Raw genomic sequence first — 22014 nt, forward strand, 5'->3', positions numbered from 1 at the left:
AAACATGTTCACACAAGTAAACACACTTCAGACACACATGACCACCACCTCAGGGCACTCGGGGCATAAGCCAAAGTCAGCAGTCGTGTGGTGTGTGTGTGTGTGTGTGTGTGTGTGTGTGTGTGTGTGTGTGTGTGTTCCTTTCTTTCCTGAAGAAAGGTTTGTCTGAAAGCTCACCCTGTAACAGTCTTTTATTGTGCCTGTCTGGAACTGGAAGCATTATCTTTATGGTGAGTAACAATCTAGCCTTTTAAGAAGTGTCTGATATCTTCACTTGATGAAGGACGGAATTTCTTTTTATTATTCATCATAATGACCATGTTGCATCGAACTAAGTAAAGCACTGCACGAAATTTTAAAGGTTCGCAGAGGTAAAGACACATTACGAAAAATTTGTGTATGGTTGATTTTAGTTCAACATTACTGTTGTCTAAAATACAGATAATATATTGAACTTTTATATAAAACTGAGAGCAGAATGATATCTCATTACATTCTCAAGTTATTAGTTTTTATATCCAATGGACAGTTGCAGCAGTACACCTAGTTCTGTCCCCACACATTGGGAAACATGACATAACAACTGTCATTATTTCATAAAAGTCTCAAGATACCAGAACGAGTGTTTTTTTTTTTTTTTTTTTTTTTTTTTTTTTTTTTTTTTTTTTTTTTTTTTTTTTGCAGGTGATAGCAAGCAAAGAGGGATGTTTGCTGTATTGTAAATACTAAAAACTTTTTTATTCAGCATGATATGGAAGTAAATCATTCACGGCAGTGACAGGGTCAACACACAACAAAGAGTGTAAAAATGCCAATAGTGCCTAAGGAATACCCAGAGGCCACTTTTCAAACACTTTCTCAGTACCTGGGGAATGACAGAACAAGATGACTTATCATGTCCACAGCACTCAAAAGCATAAAGGCCCCAGTAAGCCACAATTTTTTCAGTTACCATAGATGCTTTGAATTTCAAAGATACAAAGAAGAAAATGTTCCTCACAATAATGGGTGGGTATATTGATCCCCATGAGCGTATTAAAAACAAACTTTTAGACTTTACTGAGCAAGCATATAAAAGTGCATGTGGGATTTGTAGTTTGCTGAAAGGCATAATTGAAAAACATGGTTTGAGGTTGGAAAATGAGTCACATTTTGGTCAGACAATGACAACATAAATTTTGGCAAACATCTCTCTTTAACAAAGCTCTTAAATGATGAAAATGATAGTATAATCATTGCCAATTGCTGTAAGCATATTTTATACAATGCTTGTGAACATGCTTGCAATTCATTAGATTTAGATTTTGAAGTAATTGTCTTAAAATTATATTGTCACTTTTCTTCTTTAGCTAAACAAAGAGAGGAACAGCAATCATTTTTTTTTTACATTAGTAGACTTAGAACAGTCAGAAATACTGAGACATGTGCCTACCGGGTGTCTTTTTTCCTCACACCTACTATGAGCAGGATTTTATGTTATTTGAATCACATTAAAAGTTATATGAGAAGTGTTGAGGATTGTCCTACAACTTTACAGAACCATTGTAGTGATGCTGAATATAGAAAGGACTTCCTGCACACTAATTTAATTAAGGACTCAATTTAACTTAGATTTTTCACATCTTGCAACACACAATGAAACCTGAAATGCAATAGCCAAGTAGCAATAACATTCTTTTTCTTTAAATTTCAAAGAGTAATAATGTTATTAGGCCAATATTATCACAGCAAACACTTTACAAACACACATAAATACAAATAGTAATTTGTCATGTTACCACATCACCATGTCCACTGCAGCATAGTCAGTTCAATACATCAACTAATCTTCCTGGAAACTGAATTTCAAGACTAAATCCTGTTTTTTTTCCCCTCTGTAGAGTCTGGTTGTTGGTCCTGGGCTGACAGTTCATCTGGAGTGTTTTCAGGCTGTTTATCATTTTCATTTATCAGGTATGCTAGTTTTAATCGATCAATGGAGATATTCTTGAGCTTTTCTTTCACTTATAAAGACCACAAAGTTTATGGGTCCTTTCAATTACTTCATGTGGGCTTCCATATCGAGGCTCTACTGCCTTCTTCGCTTGGTTTTCTAACAGGCAGTACAGGTTTTTGACCAATTTCAGACATCCTGTTTTATATTGATCGAGACATGGCTTGATGAGATCATGTTTACCATCTTAATGCATGGATAAGTCAAGTTATGGTAGTGTTGGAAAACAGGATATTGAGATGCTTCAGGAATAAAAGGGCAAATAATATGTGTTGACACACCAAACCACAATTGTTTTCCTCCATGTGTCAAATGGTATGTTAATTTAAGTGATTTATGAAAGCTGGACTGTCGCTGGTGAAGCTCTTCGTCATCTTCTTGTGCTAGAGTTTGAGTTCTTCATAGTTAACAAGAACGAATTCTTCAAGTCTTGATATCAGCAACATCATTTTCTTTACTAGATATATAATGCATATCTGTAGTAAATTGTGAAATATACTGGTTATAACATAACTGGGTTAGCATTGCTTTGCCATTCTTTTGCTTAAATGCGTAAGTTAAAGGAGCACAGTTAATATAAATAATGAAGTCTTTTCCTTCTAATACATATTTGTAATATTTGACAGCCATGTATAAACTAAGTAGCTTTTGTCACATAAAGAATACTACTCCTGTGTCACTGTGAACATTTTTGGAAAAAATCCAACTGGTCTCCATTGTTTACTTTGCCGCTGTTGTGGTGCAGCATCTGCCACCACATCTTATGCATCCACAAATAATGTGAGGTGATTGTACAAACCAGGAAAAGTCAAAAGCATGGCATTTGTCAGATCATCTTTATATTTTTGGTACTGAGCAATTGTTTCTTCTACCCAGGCAATATGTCTTCGATCATTTTTAGTTGCAGCTTTCAATTATCATTCAGTAAACCTTGGATTTCAGCAGCATGTTCCAAGTGTCAACAACAGGAACTGATGCTCTCTAAGAATGCTTTAAGTTCACTAACTGTTTCTGGTAATTTGTAGTTTTTTTACTGTCACAACCCTTTCTGGATCCTGCAGGGGTAATTAAATGTCCTAAGAGAGTTAGCTGTTGTACACCAAATACTAATTTTCCAACATTTATTATATCATACTTATTCAGATTCTATTAAAATATCATTCAAATATGGGAAACAGACATCCAGTTCTCTTACAACTTCACACATAAACCTGTGAAACATGGTAGGAGCATTACGAAGTCCAACAGGCATTTAATTACTAATGGAATTCGGTAAAATGCTTTGAGTAGGTCACTTTTAGACAATATCCTCTTATTTTGAACTGTAACATTTACGTCAACTCGTGGAACTGGATACAGGTCTGGGTGAGTTCTGTCATTCAAACAGCGCTAATCTTCATCAACTCCCACTGACTATCTGGCTTCATAACAAGGTGTAGTGACTAGCCCATTGTGACTGTGATTTAACAGAAACTAAAGTTCTTTTTTAGCAATTTGTGATTTGTGTGGGTCCAATCTACAAGCCTTGCTGTATACTGGTGGACTACCAGACACAGTGATGTATTGGTGCACTTTGGGCTTCAACACCTTTGTTACTGTGGGTGGTTTTGTTAGTTTAGGAAATTTCTCCAAAGGTTTGGAAAAGTGGCCTGCACGTACAGTGGGCTTACTGAGTCTTTAGCATTCACAGTGGTTACCTCTGCAGGGATTTTTTAATTTTTTTTCTTTATTTTTGAGATCAATGAGTAAACCCAAAATGATGAAGAAAAATGATTTTGGTATGTCTGCTACAATTAGAGGCCATTCAAAACTGCATTTGAGGCCTAAATCAATGGTTAACAGCTTTAAATGTAAGTTTCTATCTCTGATCTGTTTGCAGTCTAAAGACTTGAGACAGTTAGTTAAAACTTTCTTGCTTTTTGAAACTGGAATCTGCACCACTATCTACCAGAAATTATCTTCACCATTTAGATCTTTAACAAATAGGTGATTTTGGTGGCTTGATGTGGGTACTAGGGGAGAACACTCAGCCGCTCGTGTTTCTATCCTTTCTAGTTTTTCTTATTTGATGCTCTTCACTTTCTTTAAGTATTGTGAAAAGTCATTCTTTTGCAAAACAATATTTATTGTTCTCGTCACTTGCAACTGATCACATCCATTTTCAACTAATTTTGGTGCCAGCTGACCAAGCAAATAGTTACATTTAATCGCCTCTGTAGCTATACCAGCAACTGTAAATCATGCTTCAGCTTGACAAAACCCAGTGTCTGGCTTGATCTGGTTCATCAGGACTACTTTAACTTTTCCCCTCACACTGGAAAGAGTCTTTTAGAGTTCAAAGTCCATAGAAAATGCAAATCTAAGTAAGAACTTCCAGCATGCTGGAATAATTGCAGGTCAGCAACTTCGTCAATCAGTATGATGAAAAACCAACCAATGGTGCAAATTTCACTTTTTTTATTTACTTGATGACTAGTTTTGGGCTGGGATCCAATTTCAAATCATTGTGCCAGATAGTCAAAATGATATTTCCAAAAATTCAAAACCCATGTCAAAAATATATACGTAAGTGTAGCACTGTAACTGTTCATTTCCAACTTTGGCTGGTTTTTCGTTATGTTGTGCGATTCTAAGTGTCATGGAAACTTGTGTTCCCATAAAGGAATTTCTTAAGAAAATACAGCAGAAAAAGAATGACAATTTTTTTGGAAGTACAACATATGAAGTTTTGAATTTGTTACATGCTGCACATTACATTAATACTCACTGAACCATTTCAATATTTCACAGAATATGAAAATTAATTATCTTCTTCCTTCCTGACTAATCAAAGAAATTAATGTCAGTGAGCTACAGGATGTTTTAAAATATTCTGAATTAGATGTAAATGAATATAAAATGTATAATGAGTTTTGTAGTCTCAGGGAAATTTTAAATGATGAAGTCAATCTTGCTGGTAATACTTGTGAAAAAAGCTTATCTGTGTTTTGTAATTCTGAACGCAAAGGAATTAGTGTACAGAATTTGAAAAAATCTGTATGTTTTGCTATTTGTATTCCAGCATCTAACGCCCTCACAGGCAGAGTGTTTTCAATTATGAATAATAAGTGGACTGAAGTGAGAAATTTTGTTAAACTCATTAAATCTGAACTGAAAATTGTAACAAATTTCATATTAACTTATAAAGAAATTTTTAAATATGAGAAAGATGATGTCACGTTTCTTTCTGAGAGCAAATCAAACTTTAAGTATTTGTAACCATGTTTGTGCATTCAAGTGTTTTATGTTTTTGAAGTATGTGAGAGTAAAAATTCTACTGGACTCATCAAAGCTAATAACTGAAATACATACAATGGCAAATCCATAAAAGAAAACACACACACACACACATTCAGACAAGCAGGCACACTACAGACATACATGACTACTCTCACCAGCCAGATCATTTATGTGCGAGGTGTATCTGCTTGTGTGAATGTGTGTGTGCTTTCTTTTCTGAAGAAGGCCCTTTGGATGAAGAGTAAGCATGGAACAGTCCTTTTGTTGTGCTTTTCTGCAACTCTGTGTGTAAGCCTAACGACAGGCAAAAAACTATCCTTTTCAGAAAATTTTTAAAAACTGAACTGCTATACAAAATGGCGATAGTGTAGTGTTATATCCGAAATTGTGTTTTCAATTAGAAAACCTCGTAACACTCGCCACTGGGTGTTGAACTCTGTTCTCTTGGAAACAGTTTGGCAATGGCCATTCATCCTGCTGGACAGTTGGTTGATGGTCACGGTCACATGAAATGCTATGCAGAAACTGTAGCTGGGTGGGAGAACTGGACATGTCTTTCACTTGGGCTTTGCACAGGAATATGAGCCCTGGGGCAATGGGTTGGTAGTGGGAGCAGCATAGCAATGTACCAGAATGTTGTGCATTTGGGTGGGTTGTAGAATACCATTTCAGGAGGGATGGGAAGGATTCTGAGTAAGATGTCGCTCATTTCTGGACATGTTAATAGATGGTTGAAGCCCTGGTGATGGACACAGTACTGCTTCTCTAGTGAAAAATGATACTCATTGATGGAGAGGGAGCTCCTTTGCAGCTGGTTCTTATGGCTGATGGGAGGATTAAAGATGTGTAATGAGGATAATCTGTTTGTGGATTAGATTTTGGGATGCCTGTCTGTAAAGGCCTTTTTGAGACCTTCAGCACACTGAACTAGGGGATTCTAATCACTGCAGATACACTATCCACCACTAGCCAGACTACATAGGAGCAATTTTTTATGTGGTAGGGATGACAGCTGTCCAAATGCAGGTACTATTGATGGCTAAGTATGGATGGAGTCATCAGAGATGTGGAGGTCAACATCCAAGGAAGAAGGTGGCATGTCTGACTGAGGAGGAGCAGGTAAAGCCAATTGGAGAGAAGGTATTGACCTTGTGGAGGACTGAAGAAGGAGTATTTGGACCCTGGATCCAGATCATGAAGATATCATTAATGAACCTGAACCAGATGGGATTTGGGGTCTTTGGAGGCTAGCAACATTTCCTCTATATGGCCCACAAACAAATTGACATAGGAAAGTGACACACAGTTGGTCATGACTGTGTTATGGATTTGTTTATATATCTTCCCCTCAAAGGAGTAGTTGTGCTTGAGAATGTAGTTGATTAAAGTTGATTAGATGTATACAGAATGAAGTAGTGAATCTAGAGTTGGAAGAATGTCAGGAGAGGTAGTGTTCAATAACAGCAAGGCCATTAGTATGGGGGATGTTGGGGTTTACAGAAATGGCAGGTAGGGATCAAAGCAGCAATGGAGTGAAGCAAGTGGTTTGTATACTTAATATGAGAAGGTAGGGTATGAGTTATTAGTTGGGTGTTTGGTCGACTATTCAGCCCAATCTTCCTGGACTTTGACATTCACCTCTGATGGCACTATCCAATGAGGGACCACAAAGGACACAGGTAACAGCATGCTGTCTGGTGAAACCGCTTGTTCTTGAAGGTGAGAGGCAACACAATTAGCAGTTGAAGACAGCATAAAGCAGACGTAAAATGTGCATGGGCAGTGAAGTTTTATTAGTGTTGAAATCTAACTAAAAAAAAAAAAAAAAAAAAAAAAAAAAAAAAAAAAAAAAAAAAAAAAAACGATAAATTCAGTTCTATGTGTGTTTGATTGGCCAGACAGATGGAACACTGTGGATATTGCTGTGCTGTACAAACGTAGGCACACCACCAGAATAATGAGGTCAGGTCACTAAAATCCAAGTTGCAGGAACTATTTACTGCACTAAAAGCTTGGTGAACATTGAAAGCAGCTTCTGAATCCAGAAACTCAATGGAAAGATATGATTAAAATTACTGTAATGATATGTTCATTATTAAAGCAGTAGAACAACAATCTGACAGAATACTGTTTTAGCTTTTGAGTGGTAAAATCAGTGATAATCGCATAAGTGGCAACCTTTTAAACCATCATTAAGTAATGAAGTTTTGAAGACTGAAGTGGATGCTGTAAATAAGTCAATATATTTCTTGATTCTGAAGACCTCTGCGATTTTTCTACCCGTTCTATTCCATGACAGAGGAGAGCTGACCCGTACACTTGTTGGTAATCCTTTCTATTCCAATCAAGCATGTTCAAGATGTACGAGTATAAGAATGGAAAAGGTAGGGAACCTACAAAATGCAGAAGAACACTAAGACAGTAGAGCAGATATTATGATAAAGTCAGAAAGCAAGTACTGTCACACACGCATAAGAATAACTAAGAAAGGTGCTCAGTTATTTATTATCTTGTGTTTTAAATTTATGTAAGCTTTCTCTCTCTCTCTCTCTCTCTCTCTCTCTCTCTCTCTCTCTCTCTCTCTTCCTATCTGAACATGAACACCCTGAAACATGGGTCTGCTATTTGAATTCAGTAATTGTTATTGGATGGTGTTTTGCAGTTCACCTCACAATATTTGTGCAATGGAAATTGTTGGCCAGGTTAACCGTTACAGAAGTTCTAGCTTGATGCAATCTTAAGTTCAGAAGTGCAGTATAGTTTTTTGTAGAGTTTTGCTAACATTTAGTCTACAAATGTACAATCGGCCAGACTTTCTGAAGTTTGTCAGTCACTTTCCAGTATTGTGGTCATTTATGTCTGTTGAAGTACAGTGGAATAAATGTGTCTCTGCAATTGCTCAAGTCAAATGAAAGAGGACTGTATTGAACTTCAACAAAGATTGCTGTCACTGAGGCTGGTAAGGTGAATGATGGCACAGAAAGGGAATGATGGGAGGGTGTTCGGGGGGGGGGGGATGGTTCCCAGTGCCCGACATGCTCCTTTTATTGTTCAAGGAGTCATAGATCACTGGCCAGAAGACCTCCCGCATAACAGGATAGTACCATGCTACCACGATTGCAACTGGAGAGGCTGAATTATCTAACTGCATGTCTTTAACTTCAAAAAGCTATTACAATTAAAGAACCTCATTGATTATAGTAACTGAGAGGGTCCTTGACAATGTGTGACCAAGACTTTTAGTAATAGCACTCAAGGGCATGGGGAGAGTGAGGGGGTCTTGGCTTAACTTGTTGCAAACTTTGAATCATCGAAGTGTAATAAAAACATTAACTGAATTTTCAGTCGGTGCTTGGGTGAACATAATAATAATAATAACAATAATAATAATAATAACAATAGTATTAATAATGATGATATTAAAAGGAAAAACACACATGCCGAGGGCATCTTCACAGTCCCTTCTACAGTGGTATTCTACTGTCCACCCAAATTAAACAACATTCTGGTCCATCCTTGTGCCTCTCCCATTCCAAATCCCTTGCCACAGCTACATACCCCTGAGGAAGACCCAGGTCCAAGACCTGCCAGATTCACCCACCCAGCACGTCCTACTCTAGTTCTGCCATGGGCTTACCTCATCCCATCACAGGCAGGGTCACTTCTGGAAGTAGCCATTTTATATATCAGCTCTGGTGCAATTTCTGCATTTTATGTGGGCTTGGCCACCAACCAGCTGTCCACTAGAATGAATGGCTGGTTACAAGTGGAGTTGAACACCCAGTAGAAGAATACACTGCCGCTCAACATCGAGTTCAATGATTGATTCACAACCTGTACCATCTGGATCCTTCCCACAATGCCAGCTTTTTTAAAATATGTACATGGGAGATATTCTTGCAATACAGCCTTCTTTCCCTTAAGGGGAGCCGAAACAATGAAAATGACAAAATTAATGTTTTTTGGTTTGTTTCACTATAAAATTATTTGGTGTTTTCTGAATAAAACAAATCTAAGTTTCACCCTTCTAAGTGAATTCTAAGTGTGTTTTTTATCACTGCAAAGTTCACGCACAGCGTAGACGGTTGTAGCGACTTGGTGTGTCACCTCTAACGGTGCCGCTTGCTGGCTGCAAGCAGGGTATCTTTGCGGAATTAGACTGTGTTTTGTTTTCCAACGCTGCATGGCTTCATCTCTGTGACAAGTGATAGTTCATATCAGTAAACATAAATGCTAAACTGTGTCTGCTGACTTGTGGAGTTTGCTTTGTGTTGTTTAGCTGTTCAATTTTGCATATTTGACTAATTTTGCTTGTACCTGTTTTACGTATTTGGTTTGTGGATATCAATATGCCTTGTTTCAGCAATCGAGTTTTTAAGAAAAGGCACAATGAGTGGAAGAAGAAATCTTTTGTTGTCTCGAAGGGAGATGCTGCTCACACTGCTTCACTGACTACTCCAAATGAATGTGATAGAACTTCTTCCAGCAAGAAACTTTGCGAAAGCAAAGAAAAATTTGAAAACTGTGAAAGTGATAGTAATGATGTGAATGAAATAATTAACATTTGCTTGCTCTCCAATATTTTGAAACATAATGTATTATGCCAAGTTTGCAAAGAAAGAGGACTGGAATTGAAAATAACTTCACACATTGGTTTGGCATGTAAAATGTTATTGAAGTGTAACAAATGTGCTGCAGAAGTTTCGTTTTCTAATTGTAATAGTATTCCTCGTATTGGTAATAGTGGAAAGAAGGTATATGATATAAATGTTAAGGCAAGTGTATAACTTGTGTTGCATTGGCAAGGGCGGTGCTGGAGGGACAATGTTATGTGGAATTATGAACTTCCCAAAACCACCAACCATTTTTGGATTTTATAATGAATTGGTGGGATGATCTGCTGAAGATATTGCTCAAGGAACAACGAAGAAAGCAGCTGAAGAAGCTGTGACAGAAAATGGGAATTGTGACAGCTACTAGTGGAGACAGTTGCACAGTAATTGATGTTGCTATTCTCTCAAAACATTGTAGGTGTAAGGGCAATACCAAGAACGAATATAGCAACATAGTGAAAGTTGTGAAGCAAATTTTCACAGCAAGAGTGGAGCGATGGAGCTAGAGGGAGTAAAAGGAATTTTTACCAGATCAAAGGAGTGGGATAATGTACGATACACTAATTATCTAGAAGATGGTGATTCTAAGGGATATAAAGCTGTATAGGAACTCAAACCTTATGGCAATGAAATTCACATTTAAAAAACAGGAGTGCACTGGATATGTGGAGAAGCGCATGGGGGTTCACTTGCGCAAACTAAAGCAGACATTAGGATGCCAGAAACTTAGTAATGGTAAAACCCTTGGAGGAAGTGGAAGATTGACAGATGAAGCAACTGACAGATGAAGCAATTGATAGATTGCAAGGTATTATGGGTGTGCAATTAAGCAAAATACAAGAAGCATTGAGCATATGAGGGGAGCAGTATGGGCATTATTTTTTCATACTGCATCAACAAATGAGCACCCACAACAAGCACTGTGCCTCACAGGTGATGACTTATGGTGTAAATACCAATCAGGAAAGGAATATGCCCATATAAACAGTTTTCCAAATGCTGTAATTGATGTAATTAAGCCCACATTCAGAGATTTATCACAGCCAAGTTTATTGGAAAAGTGTTTACATGGGAAAACACAAAATCCAAATAAAAGTGTAAATAATTTAATTTGGATTAGGATTCCCACAACAGTGTTTATACAGATAAAAACATTGCATTTTGGAGTGTATGATGCAGTGGCAACAAGGAAGGAAACATTATCAAATGTGATATGCTGAAACATTTAGGTTTCCAACCAGGACACAACACCATTTCCCCAATGTGCCTAATTGATGATGAAAGACTAAGAGGTGCAGGTAGAAGAGAGAAAAGCCTACAACATGCAGCAAAAGGGAAGAAAAGACCAGTGAAAAAGAAACTAATACTGGAAAAAGAAGAGGATGCTGATGATCCATCATATAGCGCAGTAATGTATTAAAAAACTTTGGAAGCCATTCACTTAAAATTTTCATCTTTGAGGAACATTTTCTCAAAAACTGCTTACAGTGTACCAATGAAATTTGTACACAATATTGTTTATTTCCTTTTCTTCATTTTTATAACAAATTGTAAAAAAATATTGTACAATTCAAGAGTTATACAAGAAAAAGTGCAAAATTTTAGAGAAAAAAATAAACATGTTTAAAAATATTGTAAAACAAAAACCAATAAATATTTCTTAACATGGCATTATAACTTCGTAGAGAAATATTCACTGAACATGTAGTGCAAATTTCAGAGCAATATGTTTAATGGTTTTAGAAAAAATGTTCTTCTATTTTCTAAAATTAACATGGAGGAAACGGATCGTTCCGGCTCGCCTTAATACTCCTTGCCTCAATCTCTGCCAACCCAGTCCACCAACACCCTGTACCCAACAGTCTTCATTGTCCTGCACCCCGTACCAAACCAACCCTCCGCACAATCATTATTGTGTGCATGATGAGCTCACTAGTTTGAGTAATGTGCTGTATTCCTATTCCATGCACCTGCTGCCTCTCCCCCCCACATTCCTATTCCACACACTTGCCACTCCCTTCTGAGCTATCCCACCTTCCCCAATCTTCCCTCTCACCACTTTTCTCCCTCTACCAGCCCCACACAGCAACTCCTAACCCCAGTCTACCTGCCAAACTGCATTCGAAGCATTAAGCTAGCAGAGTTTTCACTCTTTGCGCCAGAAACTCAATGCTTCCACTATTCAGCAAGTTGTCTCCTTTACTCACAAATTATTTACACCTGTTCAGATGAAACTGTCATAAAAATATGAAAGCACAAGTAGACGACAAGATGTTGGATGTCTCAGACATGGAGGTCGGAGACTTTTCTGCTTAGTACAACACTTGTGCTTGTGCAAGTGCTTCAGAAGATACCATTATACCATTCAGCACACACTGTTGAACATGGGTCTCCACAGCTGCCAACCCCTACGTTTTCCCATGCTGACCAAATGACATCATCGATTATGATTGCAGCAGGCTTGGAATCATTAAGAGTGGTCTCTCACTTGATAAAATAAATCACATTTCTTGTCACACCAGGTGGAGGGCCATGCTTCATGTCCTGATATAGTGTCTGCAAGGGAACGACAGCTCAAACCTTGTGCCACACGATGTTTGCCAGAGTGTGTGTGTGTGTGTGTGTGTGTGTGGGGGGGGGGGGGGGGGGGGGGTTTAGTATGCTATTGATGACATTCACTGGACTTTCATAGGCGTTGTGGTAGTAATCGAAGGCAGTAACTGCTTCACAACCTGTGCCATCCCTTCCCCAATGCCACAGTTTTTGAACTATGTAGATGGGACCACCATCCAGTGATGCTTATGACAGTAGCATGTAAACAGGTGACCATCTTCAAGTTCCAAGACGCTAATTCCTAGGTGAAAGGCCATAACAAACTGCCCTCTGTGGACTATGTGGCCATTATTGCGTACCGTCTACACCCCTTCAAGCTTGATGTCTTATCCAACACCAATGGCATCTTCCAGAAGGATAGCTTTTATTGTCTCAAGGCCAGAATGTGCAATAGTGGTTTTAGAAAAGTGAACTCACATTGATGTCTTGGCAACCAAATTTGCCTGATATCAACCCTATGGTAAACATAGATATGCTACTGGGCACTAGCTACACACCCACAAACTACCAGCCCGTAATTTATAGAATTTGTACAACCTGTGCATAGACATCTGGTGTCACATACATAAAAATTTTTACCAAAGACTTGGGAAAATTCATGCTAAACTGGGTTCCAAAGTTCAAGAGATGTGGGATGAAGGAAGGCAAGGGTAGGAGGTTGGTGAAGGAGGGGGAGGAGGAGGTAGAGATGGAGCAGGAAGTAGAGGGGGAAGAGGAGGGGGGATGGAGGGGGAGGGGGAGGGGGAAGAGGAGGAGGGGGATGGAGGAGGAGGGGGAAGAGGAGGAGAGGGGTGGAGGAGGGAGAGGGAGAGTGTACTCTTGTGCTGAGAGCTTACCCAGGACTGTTACTATATTCTCATCAACATCATCATCTTCCTCTTCCTCCTCTTCCTCTTCAACATCTTCCAGCTGCCCTGGTGGGATGGTTCTTGTAAGAGTCATGACAGTTTCACGTTCAACAGGCTCATGCTGATGCAAAACGTCTTCCTGTTCTTCAGCTTCCTATGGATGAAAATTAAATGTTTCTCTAAATATAACAAAGTCGATGAAATAATATAAAGAGAAAAAGATTATTTCAATTACTAATCAAAGAGTGTATAAAATGAATTATAACATTTACCTGAAATTCTTCTTCATAATCATATGCATCCTCATTATCATCTTCTGCATAATCTGGTTCCACACCACACACATATGGTTGGTGTTCATCTCCGCTAGCATATTCAGCTTCACCATTTGGATGATGGTACTGGCTGTCTTCTTCCACATGCTGGTAGTGTGGATCAGCAGCATGTTCCTGGTACTCAGAACTGTCAGTCGGGTCCTGATACTGACTATGGTCTCCCGGTGTGTTATATTCAGGGTCCTCCTCTCCCTGGTACTCTGGTGCACCAGTGTCATTTGTATATAGTGGGTCATGATACTCTGGTTCTTCTGTATCCTAGAGCAAAAATATTTCCCTTTCATATAGTGAGATCTTTCAAATCATATGATCCTAACGTAACCTATGAATCGGCAGTTCACTTCAAATCTCTATCCAACAAAATATTTCCCCCTCCCAGAAATCTTTCTAAGATCAATGCCTTCAACTAAAATCTCATAGATAAGCACTATTGTGAAGCACATCGGCACATTGTACCAAAATGTAATATGGGACTTCACTGACACAGCTGACATCAATCCTGATTCGCAAAATGCAAATCCATTCATAATATGGAACTAGTTGGAAGAGAGGGTTAGATGCATCTAAAGCCCAAGGACTCAGTTACAGAAATAGGTGTGCCAAGTCAGTAGCAACTAACTTTGAGGTTTCAAACTCAAAAAGGGATTGATGGCTCAATGATGATAAATTATATTTTCATAGATAACTTTAAATCCAAAAACAAGCAAGAAACAGATGCCTCTAAAGTAAGTGAACTTAAAAATAAAAGGAGATGAATAAATTATATGGGATTTAAACCAAGAACAAGCAAATAACAGTGGAGGTAGAGGAAAACCAGGAGCTAACTTAAGAAAGAGCTTACAAGAGTGGAATGGTTGAGAGGAGTTGTGCTGATGGTGGTTGGTGGTAGTGGTGGTAGTATTTGTTTCGATTCATTTAGAGAAACCATGGAAAATCTAAATCAGAATGTCTGGGTGGGGATTATAGCCTCTATCCCACCACCAGATACAAGGCCAGACTGTTAAAAATAGCATAACCTCTTCACAAAAAAAAAAAAAAAAAAAAAAAATTGAAGAAAGATGGAAACAGAAGAGGAGCAGAAACTGAACGAAAGGACAGCGAATTTTACAAAAATTAAAGGAAGAAACCTGGAGGTAACAATTTTTAAGATAGATCAAAATGACTGCACATAACAAAAGAGTGACAGTTTTGATGAAGACTGTTTAAAATTAATACCACAAGAACATTTCTTGTTATTATGACTCAAGAGAACCGTCTCATAAAAACTGCATTTTCGTTTGTGTGAAACATAGCACTGCTTTAATGTCAGTACCTGCAGAACTCTGAGAAACAATAAACAAAATCCAGCTAACGACCTGCCATATAGTGAATGAATAAGGTGGTTAGATGTGCCCATAAACAAGAATTAGAATGAGGTGGCTCACCTTATGAACTTGTGATAGGGGCACAGACTTAGAAGAAGTATGATTAATGTATCTATTAAACAAGTAACACACACCAAACAGCAGGTGTACAACAGAAGCAAATGAATTAACAGAGAAAGTTGAAGTTTACAACTGATCTGAACAATGTAAGCAGTAAGATGATTTGTGTGGAGGTTCATACAGATATAGATTTGGCTTGAAAACAGAAATGTCACATCATAATGAACCAAAAATCAGGTATTATGGTATCAATCAAGTTGTAGATTTGAGACTGTGATTTTTAAAAAGTATTGTATTTCAAACTCCAACAGTCATTTGACAAATTTCAAGTGGAAATAAGACACTTTCACCTTCTCAGAGAAATAAATAATACAATACTGATGAAAATTAATAGACTGTGAGGAATGTTTGACAAGTCCATCTGACTTTCTAGTACAGAATTCTTCTCTTGTTAGACAAACTTTGCTCCCAGCTGATTACCTCTGAGTTACTGTATCCTTGCTTAATTGAGCATCACATTATTCCGACAAAAACAATGTGGGTGCTTCAGATTCTGAAGGCAGGATGTGACATACATGACTCTCACTATCGATTGGCCTTGCAATGGAATGGTCCAATAAGACATGTGAAAACCTACCCTGAAATTTTTTACACAGGAAGAAGACAATGAAAGAAATGCACTGCCAAAATTTTAGCTGCTAACTGGTACTGCAAGTATTTTGTAAAATATGTTGACATTACACATTTTTGCCACGTGAAGAACAGCTTATAACAGCGGTTTGTACAGCACTGCCTGCCTAGCGCACGACTCGGCAAATCATTCATGCAGCGCTGTGTAGCAGAATTATCCGGATTTCACAGACACCAATTTGAAGCACCTAAAGTCTGGTTTACAATGGAGTGAATGGAAGTGAACACGTGCAAATGACCATTTGCAATGAATTTACTCTATTCACTTGTATATGTGTAGAACTGTTTATACTACAGGGAATGGAAGAGAACACAAGGTAGTGAACACTGCCTATGAATGCTGTATTATTAGTTTTTAGAGCTAATATTCGGCATACAGGATACAGCCATATTTTGTTAAGAGCCACAATTATGGTATTCAGGGACGATTACTTTGCAGGGCGAGTGGACTGTTCTTCACAGAATATGCAAAATGGTGCAGGGAAGAAGAATTTCAGTTTCTTAATTTGTATAGAAGTGTGAAATGCATGGAGATCGTGCACTTTACACAGAATTGCATTTCCACCTCTCATTAGCACTGGTCAACAATTTTCCTTCTATGTCGACTGCCATTTTTCCCTGGCTTCTCGTTACTATTGAGGGGAAATTTATAAACAGAACACTAATTACCAATGTCGAGCAAAGAGGTGACATACCTAGCATTTCCACTATGCTCGTAAGGTCTAACAATCATTCCCCTCCCAAAACAAAGATGGTCTAGTGGCAAAGCACTGCTTCATAATCTAGAGAGTGCGGGATCAAATCCTGTTCAGACCACAAATTTTTCACTATGATTTTTAACTGAGCATTTCACGTTAAAATTCAAGTCTCCATTCTCTGATTAGAACTGGCGAAGGTTAGGTACACATAAGCAGCTGCAGTGGCATCCAGTTGAAAGAACTGTAAGAGGCCTACCAGGTATATGAGACAGAATTCTCTTTGGCTCATGCTTGTTAGCTTGTTTGCTCCACTGAAAATCTGGCTTAAACTATACAAACATTTTTTTGAGTAACTTCATATCAACAGTTGAGTTCTTGCACATGTAATTCTAATAAAAGTGGCCAGCAGAGAAAATAAAATCATGGCAGTGTTTGATGTCACAGATGACTTCCATCACAGATGACTTCCATCACCGAAGACTTTTAATTTGTTGAAATGAAATGTGTCTTGCCGTACTACATTTTATAACAGTTTCTGTAGGCCATTCCTTATAATAATGAGCACTGTGAATTTGACTATCTGTGAAACAGTTCTTTGTTTATTCCCTATAGTCGTCAGAAAAACGCGAAGTTCTACTGAATGACTAAAACAAACATTTTTCTTGCACCAGGCACACTGGAGAAAGGAAAAATTGATGAACTCAGGCACTTCGCAGTAACCAGTAGTTTCATTTAGATGGAACTGAGATGGAGTCAGAAATGGCCCTGGCCACTGTTCTGCATACTGCTCTGCATACCAGGTATACCTGATCAAATTCGTAGTGTCGCAAAGAAACTGGTAATGCACAAATCACTGGAGCTTAAGAATACTGTTCTGCTGATAAACCTAAAATGAGAGAGATGTATCAGAAATTATGTTGTCTGATAATTTCCTGGAAAATGCTTTCCACTGTAAAAAAAATTCTTTATCAAAAGGTCGAATCACAGTAGTAGTACCAGCCGGAATCCACTTTACATCTATGGATCTTTTGTCATCTTCCACAAAAACAGAGGCATCATGATGTCCAGACCAAGAATCCAACAAAAGCAATGAATTAGTTTCTCAGCTGGAAGGAATATGTTTCGAACAAAATGTTGAAAATTATTCTTTCCCGTTTTTCCTGATTTTGATACATCGAGTACAAGATTTTTGCAACTCAACAGCCTTCTTTTTTTTTTTTTTTTTTTTTTTTTTTTTTTTTTTTTTTTTTTTTTTTTTTTTGTCCTAATTTGCATTGCGGTTCTTGAAGACAGATATACATTTGCGGAAACATTACACCACTGAAACTTATCACTGGCATTATCATATATGAATTTACTCAATCTTTTTTTCACACCAAATTGATAAAGTGTGGTGTGCACACATTTCTTTCATGAAACCTGACTGATCAGCATTATAAACAGCAGCTGCAGGGATAACACCAAGTTTTGTCTTCATAGACAGATATGAATTTCTCTATAGCAGCATCACTGGCAGCTGCTCTACACGTTTACATCACGTAAACTTTGTAATCTTGTGACTTTCTATTCTGTACAATTTCTTGAACCTGTGTAGCCAGGTCAGTGAAGTCTGGAAATTACCAATGTTCATGTCAGATGCAATTTGGAGGGCCCAGTCTCATAGATCCCCATCGGTAATGGTGCATAGCCTCTCACGAGCAGTTCTAATTCTTTCATAAAGTTTTTCATTTAGATGGTTTTGGGTTTCCACTGGGTGCACATTTCTTACTTCATGTAATTTGTTATTCCATTTGTACAGTTCATGCTCCGATTTTACGAAATGAAAACACCTTTGCACACTGCTTAACTTGAAGCATTTTTTCCCTCCTCCATTTAACCAATATTTCACTGCCTTTTCTTTTTTGCTGAGTGCTGTTGCAGTACTTTCTTTTTCTTTATAGACTTGGAAGGTATTCTTCTTCAGAACTGTTACTGGAGCAGCTGATGTCATCCAAACCACAATTCATGGAATAGTCACAGTTATTTCCTATTTCTTCAAATGTATCCACAGTTTCAAACAAAATGTCGATATCACTTGAAAGAATGTCAAGGAAATCAACTAACAAATGACACACATGTACATCCTCAGAAGAAGCAGGTCATTTCGGTTAGAAACCACATTCTTCATATGTTATCATTGCTAAATTGAGAATGTTAACTGGATTCCACTTTACTGTGAAACTGAGCAGGCATGCCTTAAGAAAGCAGAATACATATTAATTCAGCTTTATCTGTATTGTCAATACTTAACAATACTGCAAAATCAACTAATAATTTGTAATAGATGTTACTTGAGTGGCTAATTTGAGAGAATAGTGACTGTGTACTGCAGTGTTAAAGAAACTATCAATGAATGGTAACCTGAAACGTCCTTTGCAAATTACGATCGGCTTGTGCCGTGTTTCATGTTTACAAACGTACCACTGACCTCAGCTGTGTGTATGCCTAGTTGTGCATGCACAGTTGCTACGGTATCAGCAGAGATATAGATTTCTACCACCGCCTGGCACACTACAAATTTGGCAATTTTCACCTTCTTTCCTTTTAATACTTGCAGTCTCTCTCAGCAGTTAAAATTTTGATACTGCATTTATTTCGTTGTCTTCTTCCTGTGTAAAAAATTTCAGGGTAGGTTTCAACATGTCTTATTGGACCATTCGCTTGTTAGTCTATGCTACTCTTTTTCCTTATGGTTTCTCCATTCCCTTCTACAGGTTTACTTCCACTGGTATAAACATTCTGCATCGTCTCCCTTCTAACATCTAAATCCTTTTCCAGTATTTGATTTTCATAAATGTATGTTATTAATTATTTAATTTTATATTTTATTTCTATCCTTTTATTATACTTTCCCTTAATAATAATATTGTGGTGACAAAATACTTCACTTGATTCCATCCAGTTCTAATTTCTGCCTATTTATTTCTTTTGAAATTAGTTCTCATCTCTGATACATCCGTTGTCAGCAGTAATTACAATTAGCAGTCTGGATTATAAATTATGGCTGTTATCCATTGTTACTTTCAAGTTATTTCCTATTCCTTGTGGCTCAACTAACAAAGGTCTAAATTGTTCTTTTCTTCTTTAAAATCTCTGCATCATCTATAATTCGAAGCATCTGTTTTGCCTGAAAGCTGAAATTTTAACTGTGTTCTTAAACACACAGTGATCTCTCAGACCTACAACAACTGTTTCTGTTTTCGCTGCTGGTAATTAGGGGTTTTCCTTCTATCAAAATATCGTTGCTATTAATTATTGCAAACTTATTGACAACATAACATACCTGAGCAGTATTATCTTCCTCTTCCGCTAGGTCAACGAGACAAACATCATCTTCCTCAGAGCGAACCTTTAAATCCAGAAAAAAAAGTCAAGTTCCATTAAAGCAGCAGGCAGAGCCAGAGAGCAGTTGCAACAGAATAATTTAGAATGGAACTGAAATCATGACAATGAAAAGCAATTAATTATTACTTTAAACTAAATAAATAAAATTATAAAGTTTCTAAATGAACACAAACAGCTTGTAGTTATGGAAATAGTCCATCAGCCACAATGCCGTAGTGCAGACTATTATTATCCCTTCTATAGGACCTTTATTTAACTCATTTTACCTCTAGCTACTGCTTTACTTACACTTCCTTCTTCTCTTAATACTTGGAGGCACTTTTATTTCGCACTGATTATGCATTAATTTTCTATTTATAAGGTCTCAATTTTTGTACCTTGGTTAACTTTAGAGACAATATGGAAGGAAGATTATACAGCAAGTTAATAAAATGCACAAGGTACTGCTTCAAATAAAACCAAAGTGTAGATGCAAAAGGGAATAATGACCAGGCACTTAATCCATAATATATAAACAACTGTTCAACCACAATGAGGCATACCGTATTTACTCGAATCTAAGCCGCACTCGAATCTAAGCCGCACCTGAAAAATGGGACTCGAAATAAAGGAAAAAAAAAAAAAATTTCGCGAATCTAAGCCGCACCTGAAATTCAAGGGTAAAGAAAAGTTTTAGGCCGCACCTCCAAGTCGAAACAAAGTTGGTCCATTGTAATATGAGACAATTTAGGTCGAATGAATGATGATACAGCTACAGCAGTTTGGTTCCAGTCGTAAGCTTAGCAGTTAAGCTGTACCAGGTAGCCATCAGGCGCTCCTCCGTATTTATACGGGTACCCTTCCTCTCATTTGAATCAATTGCTTGTTTTGCTTTGATCTGATAAGTGCCGTTTTCTTTGTTATAGGTGTTTACGGCACTCTAAGCTGAAAATGCATTACTGTACTGTGTCATGCATTGTTTGTCGCATTCTGATAGTGCGCGTTTATGGCCTGTCGCTGCTCGCGGCATGGATTTTGTGCATGCTACCGCCGGTTGTTTTTAAGGAATCATCTCATTAGCGAAACAATGGCAAGAGATTGCTATTTGTTGTTACTTACACTGCTGCTTTCTTTGATAATGATCAACAACAACCAAATAATAGACTGTGTATGATAGAACATGTTCTGAACGAGAGTTAGGAGAATTTTTTTTTGTTTGTAAATCTTTGCGGCTGCTTCTTTAGTACATCAAATTCTGCACAGAAGTTAGAGTAATCTTAGATTTAAAAATTTAGTCAGTTGCCATGCTCCATTTCTGACTGTATCACTATTAGGCATAAGAATAATATGAATATAAACATGACACGATACGTATATTCTTCCGCATTTGCTGTTGTTTCACTCTAGTTCGTAGTTTATTAGGCAGACAGGATTTAAATGAGATAGCAGCAAACACGAAAGAATACATGGCAAAATGTTTATATTCGTATTCTTTCTTATGGTGAAGAGAATACTGCATGTGATTCACATTTCATCAGGTTCCTATTAGCAACCATCTCTTCTCACAGGTAGGAAAAAATTTAGAACGTAGAGTTGGCCATATTGACAAACATCCCAAACAGTCTTGCCAGTCGGATTTTCGTAGTACATTGAAATTCTGCTACATTCGAAGACGAACAATATGGAGTTTGTATTTACTTCGTTGGATAATGTATAAAAATGCGGTGGTCGAAACTCGGGGCGGAGAAAAAAAAAGCCCGTCTTCCAACTTTAAAATAGAAAGAAACTTCCACATGGGAAAAATATATTAAAAACAAAGATTCCAAGACTTACCAAGCGGGAAAGCGCCAGCAGACAGGCACATGAACAAAACACACACACAGAATTACTAGCTTTCGCAACCGATGGTTGCTTCTTCAGGAGGGAGAGGGAAAGACGAAAGGATGTGGGTTTTAAGGGAGAGGGTAAGGAGTCATTCCAATCCCGGGAGCGGAAAGACTTCCCTTAGGGGAAAAAAAGAACAGGTGTACACTCGCACACACACACACACACACACACACACACACACACACACACACACACATCCATCCGCACATACACAGACACAAGCAGACATATGTCTTTCCGCGCCCAGGATTGGAATGACTCCTTACCCTCT

General features: G+C 37.8%; 1 protein-coding gene across 1 annotated transcript in view; it reads right to left on the reverse strand.

The window, feature by feature from the left end:
• Positions 1–22014, reverse strand: part of LOC126353882 (nucleoprotein TPR-like) — a 342294-nt gene that overhangs the window by 12052 nt on the left and 308228 nt on the right. Inside the window, exons 24-26 of the mRNA XM_050003086.1 lie at positions 19816–19881; positions 13619–13939; positions 13335–13500 (exon numbers count right to left, since the gene is read on the reverse strand). Of these exons, the coding sequence (XP_049859043.1) occupies positions 13335–13500; positions 13619–13939; positions 19816–19881 (553 nt within the window). The remainder of the gene's footprint in view (positions 1–13334; positions 13501–13618; positions 13940–19815; positions 19882–22014) is intronic.

The sequence above is a fragment of the Schistocerca gregaria genome, chromosome 3 (assembly GCF_023897955.1).
Source record: "Schistocerca gregaria isolate iqSchGreg1 chromosome 3, iqSchGreg1.2, whole genome shotgun sequence".
Classification (NCBI taxonomy): Eukaryota; Metazoa; Arthropoda; class Insecta; order Orthoptera; family Acrididae; genus Schistocerca; species Schistocerca gregaria.